Source organism: Larus michahellis, chromosome 2, assembly GCF_964199755.1.
Source record: "Larus michahellis chromosome 2, bLarMic1.1, whole genome shotgun sequence".
NCBI classification, from domain to species: Eukaryota; Metazoa; Chordata; class Aves; order Charadriiformes; family Laridae; genus Larus; species Larus michahellis.
In genome coordinates this window covers 88,267,398-88,287,902 of record NC_133897.1, presented here as the reverse complement: position 1 = coordinate 88,287,902, position 20,505 = coordinate 88,267,398, and the positions used below count along the sequence as shown (strand labels likewise).

Below are 20,505 nucleotides of genomic sequence, written 5' to 3'. Positions count from 1 at the left end.
AGTCAGGTCTGCTCTACTTGATAAAGGTGTTTTTTGTGGTGCACTCTTTCGTAGCACAACTTGTAATTTATCATTTCCTGAATCCAAAAGTCTCCGGTGAATTTGCTCCAGACGGCACCAAAGCCAAGGCTTTAATGCGACCTGGAGTCTCTGCTGGCGAGACTCCGGCTCCTTGAGCTGCTAAATGCTTGCTCTGATCTGATGTGAGCCTCCTAAAGGGCAAAGCTTCTGCCTGCAATCACAAGTAGAAGCAGCCATTAGGACAGACATCTAACACCTACACATAATTTTCATGATAAAATAGTTCCTTAGACTACAGTCTGACTGAGGCTCGAAAAAACACCGTCCCTTTTCCCTGGACATCACCCTTAGTGGAGACCTCAAGCATCGAGTAACACACAAGGAGAACACAACGTTGTTTTGTTCTGCGCATCATTTGCTCCTTTACAACACAGAGGATAGCTGACTTCCCCCACGGAAATCCTTCTTCCTCCTTGAACCACTGCCTCCCTCAGAATAAATAGCACAGGCACGATAATGACGGATTACGGCAGCTTCACAGATTTCATGTAGGCAGGAGGAACTTCACAGAGACACTTGGAGCGGGGGGGGAGAACCCCAGCCCCTTGTTTTTAGATTCTCTGTGACATCTTGAGTAAGCCTATGTCAGCTTTGCTACTGTGTCTCAGGTGTGTTGATTTTCCTGGCTTAGCCAAGTGTTTTGTGGAGAGACGGGTACAGAGAAAGAAAAGACAAAAAACAGGAAAGAGGATGTGGAAAAAGTAATTTCTTATTTAAAAACCAACAACTTTTCTCAATGTCTTACTTTTTTAAATCTGCTCTTTTACTCCTGAAATGAAGTCTTGGCAATTTTACTCTAGAGAAAAGCAGCAGAAATTAAAAGGAGGTCAGTCCTCCCCTGCTTTAGAATGGATTTTGAACTTGTTTACACATCCTAATGTGTACTGATATTTCTTCAGAAATATGGGGACTTATTAAGCCAGATCTTTCTGAAACAGTCCCCATGGTCTTCTGATCTCAGTCACCAGCTGCACGAGTCAAAACCAACGCGCCAGGCTCTTCCCCCCAAACAAATCTGAAAAGTGTGAATAAATTAACTTCTAATATAATAACTTCTAATCTAGCTGCACCGATATGAAAATGTCTGCGTGCCCATTGTTTGCCTTTTGTAAACCACATTACGCTCAGTGATTCTTATCCATACGCGCTGCTCGGCAGCCTCTACTCGTGCCGAGGATTCAAGCCAGTAATCTGAGAGAAGTGAAAGGGCAATGCCTGCACCAGCCACAGGAGAATGCTCTGCAAAGCCAGGACGGGCAGGGCGCGGGCAACCTCCCTGTCAAGTCCAGAGACTTCAGCTGCAGCGCCATGTCGGTCACCCTCCTGCCGCCAACAGACCATTTCCTCCCCTGCTCTTCCAGCCATCATTTCTTCAGTCGCTTGCAGCGCAAACTTTGATGGCATCGGCTTATTCAACAGAGTTTCGACCTCAGAGTTGCTGCGCTTCCAGCCCAAGGAGCATTAAAACCTGTGTGTGTCCTGCCCAAGGACCTGGAGCATCAGGTCCCGCTGACCTAAGAGTATGCGTATTTCAAGGAAAGAAACCCTCTACGGTCTTCTCCAGCAGGCGGCTAGCTCTAACTGGAACAGGTTCAGGTCAAAACATAGACAAGGTTGATGCCTGCTTTGTTTTTGAAGACATTCCCTTACTGTCCCAGAGTATTTGTGTCCACAGACAAACACCGTAAGAGTATAGGAGAATAAAAACAAAGAACATGCCACAGCTAAAAAGTTTATTTGGTATTTCTACTGAATAGCACGGGCAAGTCAAGGAATATTTGGATAAACCTGACATTACGGAAAGTGTTTTGCATGCTCAAAGTTCTCCTGCCCTTTAGCCACACACCCACCCCAAAAACCCATGAAAAGGCTTTAAAAATTACAAACACTGCTGGTGGTAACTTGCTAGCAAAAGAGCACAGGTATATTGCAACAACACTTGTGCCTCAAAAAATTCTGCTGCAAACTCCCGGACGGATTTCACTGCAAACTCAGTAATGATATGCTGGCTCTTTTATACAATCTCTACAGGTCTGAACGTGAAGGTCCTGCATTTACCAATAGCAAGTGTTTACATGATTAGCTGATCTTCTCTTCAACTCCAGCTGCTGCATCTGACCTGCGTGACTCATCTTCCAGCCCGAAGTATTTCAGATAACAGACAGACTTCACAACTAGCCACTCTCATGCCACAGATTAGAGTTGCCCCTGCTAAAAATAAATAATACTGTATAGAAGGAACACTGTAGTTTTAGAGTTATTCTGCTATACCAAATCAGTCAAAAGAGAAGACTCAATAGACAAATGTGAAAATGCTCTTGTATTTGTATTCTGCTTGTCACCCAGCTTACTTTACAATCAAGGGCATCTCAAGGATATTTTTAAGACAGCAGCCCGTTTAAGAGCTATGGAGCAGTACATTACCACACTGACCATTTGCACTCGTGTTTAAAGATTTCAACTAGGTCAAGACACTGCTGACTTAGACCCATCTACAAAGATGCTGCAGTCACCCTTCAGGTCCTGCTTGTCTATACATAGCAAAGATAAGAGCTGGAACTAGCTTCATTGTCGGAGAAAAGATGCTCAAATGGTTCTGACCGGCTTGCTGCGATTTTATGCTTTTGTCAATAAGGATCAATAAACTCACAATCCTGGGGCTATTTAATCTACTTTTCGTTAGTCATTGTCACTGAACTCTTGCGTTTCAGCGTAAACTTCTTTTTGTTTGGTTTGCATGGACTAAAGGCTACCCCTGAGTAAACACACAACGGCCTCTTTGCGAGCCTTCCTTTCTAAAGGAATACAGAATTTCTTCTAAAGGAAGACAGAGTTTGTCTGCCTCTCTCATATAAGCCCAGAGGAACGCTACCTCCTCAAAAGAACAGTGTAATTTCTTACGCACTGTTTAAAACTTCACCGAATAGGAGTGGATTGTGAAAGGCACAGGTTTGAACACTGCAGATATTTAAGTTTGCTAAGTGCGTGTTTAGAGCTGTCTATATGATTGCCTAAATCGTCAGCCGAAGGGAGCGAGGCCTTGTTGCTTGAATACATTATTCAGGGCGTCCATTGAAATGCACAGCAAGTCTCGGGCTGTTTGTCCCAGCAACCGCAGGACCAGCCATGTGGGACAGATGATTAAAAGCATTTGGGAAAAGAGGGATTTAAGTTTTGAAGCCGCTCTGGCAGGGTCTCAGCATGCTGACAGAAGGTGCAACCCGCAGCGTGGGCCCCAGCTGGAACTTTTCACGGACCCTCCTTCTCCACCTGTGAGTAATCTGTTGCCATTTCATCTGAGGTCATCCTCACTAAAGCCCCCAGTCCCTGCAGACTAAACCCCAGCCTGGCCTCATTCTCCCCACACTGTGACTGGTCAGCAGGCTCCTCCTGAAGAAAATCAATCAGGCTGCCGGATAGCCACAGACAAACCATGAAGAAACATGCTGTGAGGTACTAATTGCAAGGACAGCTGTCCTTCCTTACCCACCCCGTGTCAAGATGGCCAACACCAACGCCACCGCTCTTCATTACAATGGTCAAGAAAACAACGGCGCACACCGCTCCGTGTCCGCCAAGGCTGCACAAAGACCAGCTGTAGATGGTGAAACCCAGACACTTCACTTCAGCGATGACATCAAATAACTTACATGGACTGAGACCCCACCCTTATTTTTCTTTGTTTTTTTTTTTTTTTAATTTAATTTTCCCACTGTACTTTCACTTCTCCACACCAGACTTTTCACACACACCTTACAAGTTTTTTTTGTTATTTGATAGTTTATTGGCAGGCTGGGCATATAAGTCCATTTTTATACTTAAAAGCAGTAAATAATGTTTTAGGATGGTTCCTCTAACATCATTTCTTCAGATAATGGTGTTTAGTATCAAGCATTTATTCCTGAAAGATACCAAGTTTCATCAGGGGATCCTAATTAGATGAAAATACTTGAGAGATGCTGTTTAAGGTTAATTTCATCTTGCATGGCCAAAGTCTGACATAGCTGTAAAACCTTTTTTTGTAACAATCCATGTAAGAACCTAATTCTGTGTACTTCTAATATCTAGTGTAGCGTTACTACAAGTAATCTCACACTTGAATACGTGAAACCCTCCATGTAGGCTGGTTCTCACTGAAATGCTGACACAGTATCACTTCAGCACTGCATCCTGAAATAGTATTGCAGATAACTTTGATCCGCATTATCGCAACTCTCCTTGCTTTCCTTGGTGACACGGAACTGAGCAACCTTTTTTCAGACTGCAGCTCCATACGGGGGGGGAGAGGATACACAGGGATATCGCCTCCTCTTCTCCACTGCAGATAAGTAGAAAGGAGAAGGCAGAAGAACCTCACATCCAGCCAGAGCAGCTAGCGATGGCTGGCTGGAGGGAGCTAACATCACACCCCACAGAGGGACAAGAGACACCAACTCAAAGAGCACAGGCAGAGCAGAAGAGGACTCTAAATCCAAATCTCACTCTTTTCTCGGCTTCAGTCCTGGGCACCCACCTGCTGCTTCTCTAGGTCTGGTCACACCTTATTCCTTTAGGACCATGTGCCTGAATGCCATTTACGTCTTGAGACTCTTCTATTTTGGGGCATTGCTTTAAAGAGAATACTAAAAATTCTCTGATATTTCAGAATTCAGTTTAGTGCTTTGCGGGCTAACCTGTCCTCCTCAGCTATGTGACCGCTACTGAAATGCTGTGTCTAATTTTGGAGCAGAATAAGGGACACTGCTACACTGGAAACCATTTAGGTAAGAGCCATGAGAATAAAGATCTGAGTAAACAAAAGCAGTAAGGGGCTTCAATAAGCCTTGAGGAGCTCATCAATGAGAAAGCGAGAGGTCTTGATAGTAATCTGCGAGTAGCTATACCAAGAGCTTACATTCAACAACAATTTCTAATATACAGCAGATAAAGACACAAAAAGCATGAAAATCCCAGAAGGCACACCTTTTTCTCACCGAGTATATTCATTGGAAGAGCTTACCCATGGTGGTGGGACCGTCCGAAGCCACCAGACACTTCAAAGAAAACACGGGATGTCCTCCTCCTTCCAGCAAGCGTTAATGGTTTCCTTACAAGTTTGCCACCCAGCGGGTTAGACTAGAAAAATCTAACTAGCCCCCTTTCAGCACTCCAGTTGTGGAAAAAAATACTACTTTCATTTATTTGAAGAAACTTAGTGCTGACTTCTGTAACCTTTGGTACCGGGACACCCAAAGACCAACTCTGCACCGGGGAGAGGAACAAGACGGCACACGGTGCGACCCAGAACGGCGCTTCCCACACGCAGGGCTTCGCCTTGGCAGGAGGAAAGCTCATTACCTATGCAAGTATTTGGCGGTCCAGCAAGGGAAGTTTGGCTGAGATTTTACTGTGACTGACTGTCTGCAAAGAGACAGGCTGCAGCGCTACGGACTGGCTTAGATTAAGTCATTACAAAGCCTTCACACATTCACCATGAAATAATAAAAAACGCCTTCACGTTATCAGCTCCAATTGTCAAAAAATGGGAAAAGCCCCAACTCTCATGAATCACACCTCTGCAAAATATAAGGTTTAAAATAATAAAAAAGTCTGAATTGTCTTTAGTTGATTTCAGCGTGGAACGTATGAATTTGTTGTACGGCCATGAGGGCCAGCAACTTCCTAGCTAAAAGTCAAAATCAGATTCAAGCAACATTAAAAAGTTAGCCCTTGATGGCACCCTTTTTTCAATATCGAGGCCACAAGCAGTTTCTCCTTCTCCAACGCATTTCGCCCCTGCACGCGCTTCATCCCCTCAGTGGCCCATAAAAGGTGCCTACAAAGCACAAGGCTGATGTAACGCACAGACTTGCTGCTCGGTGCTTTCTCAAGCAAGGAAACGTTCCAGTGCAATTCTTACACTGAAAAAAATAAATATACTTTTATAAAATTATCTCCTAAGGAGCCCTTTCTCCTCTCCTTCCTGTATCAAGCCTTTGGTTTGAAGGCTGTAATGGGAAATCAGCCAGGCTTAAATCACAGCCAATATCTGATATGTGTAAATGAGGAATGCCACAAAATATTCAGCCCAACAGCTTTGGGTTGCTAGGACACCGGAGGTCGGGCAGCACTGAAAGGGCAGATTATTCCCACCCCGGCACAGGCACAGGGCTCCATTCATGGCAGGGATGCTGCCTCTGAGATGCTGCCTGCATGGGTGCCGTGACCCGGCCTTCCCTGAGCATCCCTGCCCGCCCAGCTCCCTCGGGACCCCGCATTGACCATCACCAGGAGTGACCAGCATCCATGCCCCTCTGCACCAAAACTGCCCCATTGGGCTTGCTGGTTTTCATCATCACCAAGGGCTCGCTTCAAACTGGGGGAGCCCGGGACACCGGAGGCAGGGGGGGGGCGCTGCCTGAGAGCAACGCTGCAGCAGACGTGAAGTGGGTGGTCTGGAGATCTGCTTTAAAAGTACAAGGAAACCTGTAACACTGCAGTTAAGATACTTTTTAAGTCTAGAGAGGGGAAATTCAAGTTTACAGGTGGTGATGGGGATCCCTGCGATCAGCACAGACGTCTACCTGGCTGACAGCAAGAGTTGTGTGGTGGCCCAGATAAATGACCCAGCTCAATCCCATGTAATCAGTACGTTAATTACCCCCACATCTTGTATCTCAGCACGTCTCAGACAGCGTCAGTCTAACTTCGGCATTTTTTCTCAGAAATTGGTCCTTTGAGCTGCTGCTCTTGTATCCCTCCACATTTTTACATTATAAATTCAGGACTTGCCTTGCAGATCTAGACAAGACTAGACAAGAAGATATCAAGACTAGTGAAAGGTGTGTATGTGTGTGTTTGCAGGGAAGGGACAGAAAATGAAGGTAGCTGTTTGTTCCTGTGTACATTCATTTCACAGGAAAAAGCAACAAATAGGTTCTCCTTGGACTGCTTTGTTACAACACAACAGTCCATTCCCATCCCATCCCCTCATAAAGAGCTGGAAAGTCTCCTACTCGAGTTCTTTGATGTTTCCGAGAACCACATCAAAACCAAATCAGATTTTTCTGATAATTCTGAAATTTCTATCCTAAACCAAACAAAAATCCCCTTTACTGATTTCTTCATATATTACATAAACAGGTGATGGAGGAGCTCTGCAGGTGACAGCTACCTGTGCTGCCACAGAGGCCATGCTGAAGGCACAAGCGAGTCAACATCATCTTGGCTAGAACAGCAGGTAGCTCCAGTGCTTCCTGCAAGCATTGCTAGTAAATTGCATTTGCTAGAGCAAAAAAACCCAACATTGTCATCTCATTGCTACAGATTATATATTGGCAATCATTAACGCTTGCAATGAAAGCCACCACATATTTTTCCCTTACCAAAAAACTGCACAAACTACTTGTTTGTTCCGATTCTAGGAGTAGGAGTAAATTAACTAGGAGTAAATTAACTTTGCTTTATTAGCATGGTGCAGTTACCTAAAATTGACGGCAAGAAACCTCCCTTAACACCAAAATGGTTATCAAACTATTAACTGGTCTATCTACAGAGAGAGAGAGAAAATGAATTATAATAGATGGCAAAATTACATCAGAACCTAACTAATTTAACATTCAGTCACCCTCTGAGTGATTTAATTGTGATGCCACTGTTCATCTCCACAAAGCCTGCAGGATTGACAGGCAGGGATGCTGGTCAATGGCCCTTTGTTTCTCTAAGGCGAGTTCCATCTTTTCTTAGTTACATGAAGCACACACTTAGTTGACTAGATCTATTTTCAAGATGACCCTGTGGAGAAAAGTTTTGCCTTTACTTACGGTTTTACAATCCGCTGCGTGATATTTAAGTGTTTAATATGGCTCTTCCTGCCCTACAAGTGGATTTTCTCTGTCCCTCTTCTAGATTTTCCAATCATGGTGAAATCAGACTGTTGAGACCACAGGATGGGTTAGACACATTTTCACTGCTGACACACCACCACTATGTTTCTCCTGGGACTGGCCAGCAGTGTGGGCTCCACGGCACTGGGGCAATGGATGTAATAAGTCTTCCTTCCTCCCCTGCAAGGACCAGCTGCAACTTCGGGATGGTTACAGAACTGTAAGGGAGCTGCACATACACCTCACTCCCCTTCAAAACTGTGTGACAAGAGGGATCACAGCTCCAGGCACTCTGTTATGTGCTGCCCAGCACCCCCACAGCAGCCTAAAAACAGTAATAACTTAAGCAAAGCATTTAGATGCGTGCTTAGAGCTCATTGAGGCCAATGAGATGTACGTGCCCTTCAAGCATCTGGCTGATTCGAGAGGCGCTAGGTTGTGCACGCCAGTGGTCACAGGGAAATGGCAACCTTGGATGGCTGAACAGCCATTTCTCCCCTGAGAAATTCCTAGGCTGGCCTAAGTACACAACAAAACATAACCCTTATTGTTTGAGTCAGAAAGAGACTGAAGACAGAATCAGCCTTCCTAAATGCGACATCGTTTGCTATGTGAATTGTTTGCTTATATTAAAAAATTCTGTGAAGCTAATTTAAGTGCTAAACCACTTTTAACAAAAATCATCATTTCTTCCTTTGAAAGACTACTTAATTAATGAGGCTGGACACTGTTTCTTTTTGGTTAAATATGCACAAATGGTGTGGCTGGCAAGCTGCAGATGGACATACTCGTCCTTTTCATGCTGAATCTGGGGCAGCCGTTCATTCTAGAAAGCCAGTATCACAGAGGATTTGGCATTTATCTGGCTTTCTGGAAGTGGATGTCTTCTCTCAACCCACCTACTTTATCTCTGCTTGACTATTAAAAGTTTTGAGACTCCCGAAAGCCCCTACTTACCACATACTTGAAGTTTAAGATTTCCAGATCTACAGAGATTAGGTTTCAAAAACGCCACGATAGATCTCACCATATATATGGTGGAGATATAACATAGCACTCTGAGTTTGGTGACAAACTTGCCTTTTCTACGCTAAACATTGCGCAATGCTCACAGGTGTGCGTGACAATCCAAGGTGGCAGCCGAAACGAAAAACTTCCCAGTGTCCCGAATGATTTACATGGTGCAGTGGGCTCCCTGCCTCACCAGCAACTTTGCAGACCTGAACAGACCTGAACCCTTACCCCGTGCCTGGCACTGAACAACAAAACTACTCCTGCCCACAGAGCCTGAGGAGTTGTGGTGCTACCACCTCCCCGGCAAACCTCCTGCCAGCGGCACCAGCTGCCCAGCTCCAGGTGGCCTGAGCAGGGGACGCACGGCAGGAAGGTGGAGGAGACAAATGGACAACAGCAACCTCAAACCTCATCGTGCGTCAGCCAAAAACTTCCTGTAGTTTAGGCGGACTGCCCTCACACAGCTACGACTCAGCTGATGTCCTGAAACACGGACTTCACAGCTACGGCATTCCACTTCACACAGCTGAAACCACAACCTCACCTCCGTAATTCCAACGGCAGCCCTAGGACTAGACCTGCCTTGCTGCTTAGGCCTATGAACTGCCTAAACCCCACCAGAAACAGTAGATTCTACGCGTAAGTTAGACAACAAAGATAAGACGCTTTGATGTGCTTTCAGCGAGCATTTCGTGTTTAAAGTTTCATCTTACGAGGTGATAGCAGATGTTCTGAAGTGTACTTAGTCCTTACAAATTCATCACAGTGAGGTTTTCCCCATGAAGTCTTTGCTTCTTTGTCACATCCTGTGACTAAATTAAGAATAGCCACATATATATATATTTATCTATATACACACACACATAAACAGAGAGATACAGTTAAAGAGAAAAAGGTTTAGCAACTGACCCAAGTCTACACTTAAACAACTACCTTCTGCTCTTGACACAGATTTTGGGTTCTGGGATTAGCTCTGACAAAGATCAGGGAACGCTGGGACAGTACTATAACTTTCAGCTAATTCCTACCAGTAATGTAGCTGTACTGGAAAAATTAGTTGGTTTTATGCTTTCATTTATGTTATACGTTGTAGATACGGTTTTATTACTAAGTCAACAAATGAGAAACAAAACAAATCTTATCTTTTTTGAAACTCAGCAGTTTTAGCTAAAATAAATACTGAATACATGTCACTGATGTTCCACATAACAAAAATACCCACGTTTTGACCTACCACCACTGTTACTGCTTGGGGTTTAAAAGGACACATCTCAATATCAGTGAGAGAAGAACAACTACAAGTTATGAGAACCCCCTTTCCCAGTCCCATAGGCACTTCATCAGATCGTATCTCCTCCACCTAGATTTGCAAGGCAAATCTAGAGTTCCTCTTCTTGAGACAAGAATAAAACTCCCATAGACTTCAATGATGCAGGATCAAACCCATTCCCTTCGTAACAGGTTCTCCCAAGCAATTTTATCCTAATTTTCTACCCCATGGCTGAATTCTAATGTTTGCAGAGGCAAGCTCTTTAAGTGGGAAAGCAAGGAACAAAATGCAGATTCCAGAAGCGAAAGCAATCAGCAGTGAAGAACAGAGCTATTTGACCTGCTGAGTTGGGTTGGGGGGTTTATTTCATTGGGGGCAGAAGGGGGGGAGTTGACACAGAAAACAAAGTCAAAATATACTGCGGTTATGGTGTCCTTTCCATCACTACTGCAATTTATTTTTTTTTCCAGGCACATTCCGTTTCCTGTATTTCTATGGTGAAAAAATTACTGTCTCAAATGTGCCCCATCAAGTTTCTCCAGTAAAACTACAAAATTAATTCAGATTTTTGGGTGCTGCAGATATCTTGCTGGACTCCCCACACCCCCAAACACGCTCGTCCCCAGTGTCGCTTTCTTATCATGTAATCAAAGCAGAACTATAGCCATGCCTTACGCCGTAATAAATTAAAGGAATACTACGGTCCTAAACTTTACATAGCTGGTTTTCCTGAATCTACACCATAGACTGATGAACAACAGAAAAGATCTTTCTCCAGAAAGCAGCCCATCACTACAACACGGGTCTTCCCCGCTCTGCACCACACAGCTCTACTTCTGCTGACTTCTTCCCTGCTCTGTGAACAATCACCCCTTTAAACTTTCAAACAGAGTGTGATTTATTAAAGCAGACTGCTTGGCAGCAAAGCTCTCCTGGCGTTCGAAAATATGATTAGACCAGTAAATTTAGTTGTTTTTCTTTTTTTTTTTCATTAACTTGATTCTGCATGCATTTACCCTCTTTAAAAGAAAATACAATCCCAGAAACATTTCCAGTACAGCTTGCTCAGCCAAACTCCAGGCACTTTCTTTTCTTTTTCTACGAGTCCACTACTCCAAGTACGCAAGATTAAAAGTATTAAAAAAACCTGCATGAATTAAACCCCTTACCTTTTAAGGCTTTTTCACCCTTCAGCGTTCGCCCATTGTGAAAAACTGAATCTTTTAGCAGTTGCAGCTATGCACGCACACACACACACACACACAGAGAACAAGGCTTTCTTCAGCTCACTGGTATTTCAAGTCTTTCATGTGATATCTTTGGCTGTACTTGCTTAATTCATTCCTGCTGCTACTCAAAGGAAGTCAAGCCTAGCAAGGGCTGGCTCTACAGCAATCGCTGTAGATATTCCTGACTAACAGGACACGAGGGCTAATCTCACCTCACAGGCATCAAGAATGTAAATATATTTCACAGCCAACGAATTCCTAAACCTTTAAGAGATAAAAATGCACAAAATGCCCTAAGACACACGTTAGCAAGGGAGTTACGAACGCTAAAGTTTTTGCTAGAGAACAGTACTCTGTACCCCAGCGATGCTTTTGGAGCTCTAAGGATGTCTATTTATCATGGACTGTGCATATTCCCCTGCAGTAGTTACCATGAGAACACAGCAAACAGGATTTGAATGTAAATTGCCATCCAGAGATGTGGGGGGATTTTTTTTGTTGTAGTTAAAAAAGAAAACTTCCAAAGCTTGACGAAGTACACACTTTTTCTGTGCATACATTTGCATGACAATGCTTGCAATTCAAATACTTGGTAGAGCGCACAAGAAGGAAGAAAAGCCAAGTTCTTCGCCCGGTATTTATAAAAAGCAAATACTTCAGACTTGGGATCAGTAGTTGCAGTTCCACAAATGCCCATCCACGTCACACAATCACACATGAAGGAATTCATAAAACACAAGAAATCCATCAGGTGGCACAAAATGCAAAATCATTGCAGTGCTTGAAGTCAGCTGGAGGCAGTAAGACTCTCTGCTGCTGACAGATCAATTTCTGCAGCAGCCAAAATTCTTCTCGCTTCTAAATATTACACAGCAAGTGTTGCATTTTAAAAATACCCCACCCCTAGGTATTTTCTTCTTCCCCAGAATTGTTGTGGTACTTTGCTCTTCAGGCCACCTCCTCCCCAGTCCCTCCTAAAGCAGCGTTTGCTCCCCACGTGTCCCCCCCCAACCCTGCTCACAAGAGCACACTGCCACGCTTACTATCTGAGATCCTAAAAATGACTCTTACCACTTGTGGACAGAGTCCTACCAAATGGTCTTTCCGGGAAACTTGGCAACCGCGCACGTACGTGCTGCAAAACATGCAAAAATCCGTTCGCTGGCACTGCCTGGAGTTTGATGCAATCTTTTAGAGCGCAGTGCCGGCTTCCCTCCCCGGCAGCACCCCATCGCAGCTCTCCATCCCCAGCCTTAAACACCTCTATTTTAAACTCCTTATACCCTGGTGACTGAAAGACAAACCCTAATACACTTAGCAAAGGGATGCCTAGACAGCCCTGCTTAGTAAACAACAAACCTTGATGAAGAAGAAGGACATGCCTGTCTGGGCGATTGCCTGGAGAGCGGAATGACCTACTTCAGCCCAGCAAGCGGCGACGCTCTGAGATGGGGACAAAGGGACAGCCCCGTGGCTCCCGGGCAGCATAACTGATGTGCTGCGCCGCGGGAGTGATGGGAGCGATCCCAGGAAGGCGACACAGGAGACAGGCACTGCCAGCGCAGCACGAAACTCCTCGCAGGAACCGTCTTGTTCTCTCAGCCAGGGATTCAGATCCGCACGTAACATCACTGCCGGCACTTCGCGAGCGATTGCTTTCCTCACACCCACTCTCCTTATCACTTTCACCTAAGGAGTCTTCTAGTGCCTGACCTAATTACTCAAGGGATGTGCCAGAGAATGATGCAGCTGGGACATACTCCACAAGTCTTGATTTGAAGCTATGTAATTCTGTAAAACCCAAGGCGACAAGATCCCGGCAGCTGAATTAAGCGGCGTTGGCCGGGCACGGTGCCACACCTTACAACTGCACCTTCCTGATTACGAACAATAAAGCCTTATGAACTAGTTAAAGAGCTAAGGATAAAGAGTTTGTATTTGGCCCCACACACTTGTTGACCTGCGAGATTGGGCCAACATGCTGTGTTTTTGGGAAACAGTTGCTCTCCTCCCAAGGGACGAGCCCGAACAGCAGCTCCCTTGAGCCTGACCCAGGCTGCCCCAGCAAGCCCCATCCCCGCTCAGAGCCTGTGGCTCTGCTTCCTCCAGAAGCAATGACAGCAGTAATTGGCAGCCGGAAAGCCTTCTTAAAACAAGTATTTATTGAGAACGACTGAGATAAAAGAGTGGTTTTTAAAACCGGCAGTAAGGATCTCTAATACATGAGCTGCTTATACAGCTGTAAATGAATACTACTAGACCTTAGCTTTCTACAGATAGCACCACACACAGCCAGCAGCCGTACCTGGGACATATAATCCATTCCCTTTACTTTCCAAGTATGACAGAGTAGCTATTAACGTGATGAACAGGCTTTCCATTCCCTTTTCCTTATGGACAGCAAGTCAAATTTACCCTGTGATCTGCTAGCTCCCAGTACCAAAGAACATCACAGGTTCGCTGCAGAAGGGCTACCCCAGGGCTCTGCAACTAAGTGAGTAAACCATAAAGACGCCTCCACTTAGGGCCTAACACTTTTTAGCTTTTAACTGCTGGGCTCAGCGTCTTTAAAAACCCACAAAGTCATCTACTCCCCAGTAAGGAGACCCAGAGTCTGCTGAGTGACTGAGGTTGGTGTATAAAGCACACGCTTGGGATATGACTGCAGTAGGATGGATGTGCATAGAAGTTTGAAGCTGGACCACTTTATTAAGGTGTTTGGTTGTTTTTTTTTTTTTAATAGAGACTTTCAAAAGTAAAGTTTTATCCAGATGCTTAGCTATCCCGTGCTGAAGGTATAACAGAATATCCCTGAAGCTCAGTCTCCCTCCCTGCATCTTTCAAGGTTTTATGTCAGCGCTGTTCTCAACGCAGCGGCATTAGGCTTGCGCTGTCCTTATACGCATTTCTGCAAAAAAAAAAAAAAAATCTCTCTACGAGGCCAACTTGGTAATTCATACAGTCAGGTCTCAATATGACCATACTGCAATTCCAGCTTGACAAGCAGTTCAGATGCTGCGTTCACGGAACTCGTACCTGCTCCACACCCTGCGCACAATCACCCTCGCAGATGGGGCCAAGCTGTTCTCTCATCCTTCCTTTGTACCGCATTCCTCAGCTGTACTTCCAACTGGTGTTTAGGCTGGTATCATGCTATACTTACCTTTGTAATGATTCAGAGCTATTTTAAGAGCACAAGTTTAATTCAGACGCCAAGCGAAATGGGTTTGCATCTTATTTCCTATTAGGGGACATACTGCTTGCTATTCCAGGGCGTCTCATGGCTATTAATGACATATGCCTCAAAGTACATTGCAGGTGCCAATAGCCATACCTTGATTCACTTTAAATGGCTCGGTCCCCAGAAGCGACATTAGCAACCTTATTGCCTTGATAGTAATTTTCCCAGAATGAATATGGAGCATGATAGGACTCCTAAGCAGCAGTAAGCCTCACAGAATTTATTACAGACCTTTTTCTACCAGTCTCCCTTTGAACTGCAAAGTTATTACTAGTTTCACTTTTTCTGTTGCTCCCTGTAACTCCTACCCTGCAGTAGGTTTACAATACAGGTTTAATTTTGTCTCACTTGTCCCTTACCTAATTAAATCTTAAGATTAAAAAAATTAATATAAGAAACCTGCAGAGAAACAGAATTGCCCTTTCAGAGCTCACAAGCTTCAGAGAATGTGGCTTTTATCTTGACAGTGGCAAGACCATCACGGCAACAAAGAAATGAGGCAGACAAGGAATGAGAAGGAGGCTAACTAAGGTTTCCAAAAAACCCCCAAAAAAGCAAAGTGAAATTCTTGTCTACCTTAGATATTTCATGCCAACTCTAATGAAGCCAGCATTTTGCCATTCAGGCCCAAATTGGACTTAGATAACGAAAGAGAAGTGGCTGCACCTATCTATATACATGATAGAACAGCCATGTGCAAACCTGTTCAAGTCTCAAGAACCGGGAATTACAGAAGCGAGCTGTAATAACCGAGTTTTTAAAAGACCAGTACAGATGAGGCCATGCAGATGCTAGAGGTGGGGGCCACTCTCAATGATTATGCCAATATTATGGGGCTTGCTATGATTATGCCAATATATTTTCTGAAGAAAAATTCTAAAAGAAGAAGTGAACTTGAGAAGGCACTTGAGCCAAACTGCCCAAGGCTGGCTCCTTCTGGCCAAAAGGAAAATTTCTACCTCGGAAACAGCTTGCATAGGAAGTTCAGATCTTAAATTTACCCTGAACTGTCTCCCGAGCAGCACCAAGGCTTAGCAACTTTATTAATAGCAGCAAGCTGGAAGAAGGGTTCAGCTGATGGCTGTAACAATGGTTGTAGTTTATTTTAAAAAGACAATGTTTTTTGTTTTGGTGGGGTGTTTTTTTCTTGTTCCTTTTTTGGTGGTGGTGGTGTTTGTTGTTTTTATTTTTTTTTTTTTTAACTTAAGGCGCACAAAAAAGGATACATGGAGACCAGAAAAGGCCAGGTTGCAGGGAGGAATCATTATCGAATAGAACAGGAGGCATGAAAAGAAATATGAGACCAAGACACAGAGAAAGATGTGCCAAAGTTCAAAAGGATGAAACAATACGTAGTTGTGCAAGCTGCGCTGAAGATAAGGGGAGTTGTGGAGAAAGACCCTTCATTAGCAGAAAATACTCATTAAGCATACCAGGTGGAAAAGTTTCCACGTTATGGCTAGTTCAGAACGGACCGGAAACTGTGAAAACAGATACAGTGATTGTTCGGGGGTCTCCCAAAGATTAATGGGTCCTCTGTTCTTCTGTCTGAGGCCTGCTCGCTGAAATGTCTTGTGACAAAAGGTCACGTACTCCGTGCGCTCCCTTTAGGAAATTGCTCTAATGAGTGTAGATCCTGCTTTGATATGTAAATGTTCAGTGGTTTACTGCGTATGCTGAATTGTTTTTGCTTGCCACTGTTAACATATTTAAAAATCAAATATTTGATCAATTAAAAAAACAAATAATTACTGTAAATTATCACATCTCTTATCCGACGTGAATACACTTTAATGTCTAGAACAGCAGTGGAAGTACTGTCTGCTGCATGTTCTGCTTTTCAAAGGCCTGAATTTGTCTTACATCTGCTCAACCTCATTCACCTGCAGAATTCAAACATATTTCCAGAGCAAAACAGCTCTCGAGCCCCACCAGCTCCTCCCCTCCAGAGTTACAGAGGATGCTCGCCCATAGGTGTGTCACCTATTCGTACCCAACCCAGAGAGCAACCAGTAGCTCGAGAGGCTTTCCTCCTGATAACACAACTTGCCGAGTCTCTCTGGTCCAGCTCTCCTTTAATGCTGCACATTTCAAAAAAGCAATTCAAACATCCCTTTCTTTCACATCATTTGTTATTTGGCAAGCGCTGCTTAAGGACTTTTTGAAGAGTGACATTTTATCATTCCATACCACCATCACCGCAGAGTAAAAACCATGGACGGAAAACACAGAAGAAAATGCTCAGTGGGGATTTTTACTTTCTTTCAATCCCAGTTTCTCCGTTTCAGCAGCTCATCTGAATGTTTCAAGCAGTTATGTTTCTAACCAGCCCTGCACCGTGAGTCACGTAGGCGGTAATCCCTGGTAGTCCACGTGCAGCCAACCTGCCTCTGAGCCGTGCTGGTTCAGAGCTACGCAAACTAACTCACCTTATTTCCCTTTGTCTAACTGAAAAGAAGCAACAAGCTGTATGACAGGGTAAACTATGAAATGTTTAACGTCGTGTGCATCCACAGCATCCAGCTGAGCTACAGAGGAGCCAAATGCCCTGCATGTGCCTGCTTCTGTACCTGCACCGTCGCAGAACGAGCAACGCCAACAACATCACAAGACTGGCAATAAAAATTACTGTGTTTGTGAGACACAGGGGGGGACAGAGAGCAGTGCACAGCGGACAAAACCTAAAACAGTGAATCCCAAATATGCACTTTGAGAACACCTCCCCGAGTGAAGAATCCCATCAACAAGTATTATGTATGACTTTCCTTCTCATTGTCCATCAGGTCTTCTACTGAATCAGCTACAAGAGGTAAACGCGTGACCCTTTTCTCTGCTCTTGTTCTTCAAATAGGATTCCTTATTTGGTAAAGCCATTGAATCGTTAAATTTGCAATCAAATTAAAGCAAATGGAAAACAAGCACAAACATTTTTGTGTCAGATTTCAGTGACATTTTATACGTACTTTGAAAGGGACTGTCTACGGGAATTTCCCAATCTGTTCCTGCATGCACTCCTGCAATTAGATGTGGTTTCCTGAGACGGAGGCTGTCTCAAGCTCCTTCTGCTTGCACAACTGCTAATTCTGTGAGAACTGTGTTTTAATGATAGTAAAATATATGTGCAGATACAGCAGCATATGCCAAATTTGTCAGCGATGGAGTATTCTAGTGGGAAAAGACTGGCAGAGCAACAAGGAACATGGGAGTGGGAAAACTCAAGTGTTTTCCTTGCTATGGAAATGCAACAAGTGCCTGGTTCTTGCATCAACCATGGCAAATCCTTGTGACTTTGGTGCTGTGGAGATGAGCCTTACTCGGATGCAAAAGGACAAATAAGGAAAATGTGTGGGTTCTTGAAATTCCTGTTATACTCCAGTGGCAGCAGGTGGGCTTCATGAGGATCATGGGGCTTCTAGGCAAAAATGGGAGCAGGGAAGAAAACAAGCTTTTCAAAACCGCCCTCCCCGAGTGATGAGGGGCTTTGCTACGCACAAAGGCTCACAGACACCAGCTGCTGGCCAAGGCGCTCTCATCCATGGGGGTTTGGCTACCTGGTGGCTGCACACCTCAGAGCACCAAACACTTCAGGATGCAGAAAGCAGGTCTTATTTGCTTCCGGGCTGTTCCCTCTTGCTAAAGCGCCCACAGTCTGCATGTTATTTGACACACCACCAGTAACAGTGCAAAAGCAGAGTTAACAGTCAGCAACCTGAAAACATGTAAAGCGAAGGATGCCCTGTCCAGATAACACAAAAACCTGCAATGAAATCTGCCAGGTTTGATGTGTTAGTGCTCTGATTAACCAGACATCCCAGAAAAATGTAACACGTAAAACTGGACTTATAGCGAAGTCAACTATGCCTAAGTTGCCATGTGAAAACCATAAACCAGATTTGTTAGCACCTCCGCCTTTTGCATTTTTGTAGACCATGTAAGCATAATATAATAAACAGACCATACCTGAATAATGGTTTATAAAGCCAAAACCAGATGCATAAACCCCGAGAATATCAGGATCAGGCTAACAATATTAACTTCAGCATTTACTATACCATTACTGCTTCATTTCTAGAGAGCCCTCCAACATACCTAAGTAAGTCTTGACATTGCCTTTCAATATCTGTGACTCAAAAGACAAACTGATACAGTAAGCCTTAGTTTCCAAGTCTGTTTTAAAAACATAATTCTGTAACAGAACAAAACAGCCAGCATGAAGACACTTAGAGTTGTACAAAAATTGAAAGACTGAGTCTGATGACACAGAGTTGGTCATTCACACCAGCTTTGCTGTATCCACCACCATTCACTGCCTCTAGTGATATAAAACAAACTTTGCATTTTTGACGTTTTCTTCCTAAAAAGGCTCTCACAGAGCTGTCAAACGTGCAGCGCAGCCTACTACCTTCCTTTTATAACCATCCTCAGAGCCAGTCATTTGTCAGAGTTGCGAGCAATGACTATTAAAAAGGTGCCCAAAGACGCGGCCCATGTGCAAAAAAAAATCAAAAGCCTTTCCCAGCGCCTCACCTTGCGGAGCCTTTTACGAAGTCAGGGAAGAACGCTACCCTCTACTTCACACAGCGGTAAATAACCAGACAGACAGTGAAAGATCAGGCCTGAGATGTATAGAAAAGGCAGGCGTGACTTTAAATCTTACCTTCTGCACGTTGGGCTTGATGCACCGAACAAAGAAAGGATTTGAAGAACTCAGCGTCGCCATTAAAGAATGAAGCGATTCCTAAAACACAGGTAGAAAGAAGACAGCGCTTCACAAGCTGACTTTTTGTACAAGCAACATACCCCGGCAAAAGCTCTTGCGGCTTCGCGTTGCAGACGATATCTAACTGCAACACCTAGTGGCATACACCAGAATTACTGTACCGTGTAAGCTCTTGCTTGTGAACATACAGAATCGATGCCTGCATGTTCTTTTCTTCCACCGGCCCTTCTGATCAAAACTACCATCACTGTTTTACAGTGAACAAGATACACAGCTTGATATGAAGAAAACTGTTCATAAGGAAACACTAAATTGGAAAGTTGCTGTTTCAGGGATCTTTTGAATGACTGATTAAGACTCAGGATCCACATTCCCAAACAGCTAAGCCTGAGCAAGTCAAAAGGAAGGATAAGGGGTCTAAGGTAAAACCGAAACACCCACAAAACCAGATTTTCTCTTTTCATTTCAACCACCTCATACCCACTCATTTTCCATTTTCCCTGCCATCAGCAGCATTTTGTGCACAGGGTGTTCCTCTCTCCTGTGCAATCTCAATCTTTCGTGCAAAAAGGACACTCTGATAATACATGTCAGTCAACAGAAGGGTAGAAAAGATATTAAAAATTTCTGAAAAAGAGTTAATTTAGAACACAGCAGCCATTGCTTTACCAATACTAGATTTTAAAATGGCCCCCTCCTGAAATTAACAAAAATTGAGTAAAGATCGATAGAGTGGTGAAGAAAACACATTTTACTGAAAGACAAAGCTAACAGCTTTAAGCAGGCAGTTTCAGAGTTATTTCATGTGATAGCAAATTGCATTTAACAATAAAAAGAGAGATTATAAGGTTCATCTAAAAAACCATAGAAGAAAACATGGGTTTTTTCCTAGTTTTGGAACTCTGAATGACCCAACACACATTAGACTATCAGTTGTCTGAACCTCAGCCTGGAGATAAAAATCACAAAAATCCCTCAGTCCTTTTATGATTATTACTTTAATTACACATCCACCCCTTTCCCCCCTGAGCCGTCATTCCATATCTTATTCCAACTTGCCTCATTCTGTATGATTAAATATAATA

General features: G+C 43.9%; 1 protein-coding gene across 1 annotated transcript in view; it reads right to left on the bottom strand.

Annotated features, from left to right (window-relative positions):
- MYO10 (myosin X) overlaps window positions 1-20,505 on the bottom strand; it is a 170,160-nt gene that overhangs the window by 36,945 nt on the left and 112,710 nt on the right. Inside the window, exon 19 of the mRNA XM_074576167.1 lies at window positions 19,358-19,438. Coding sequence (XP_074432268.1) covers window positions 19,358-19,438 — 81 coding nt within the window. The remainder of the gene's footprint in view (window positions 1-19,357; window positions 19,439-20,505) is intronic.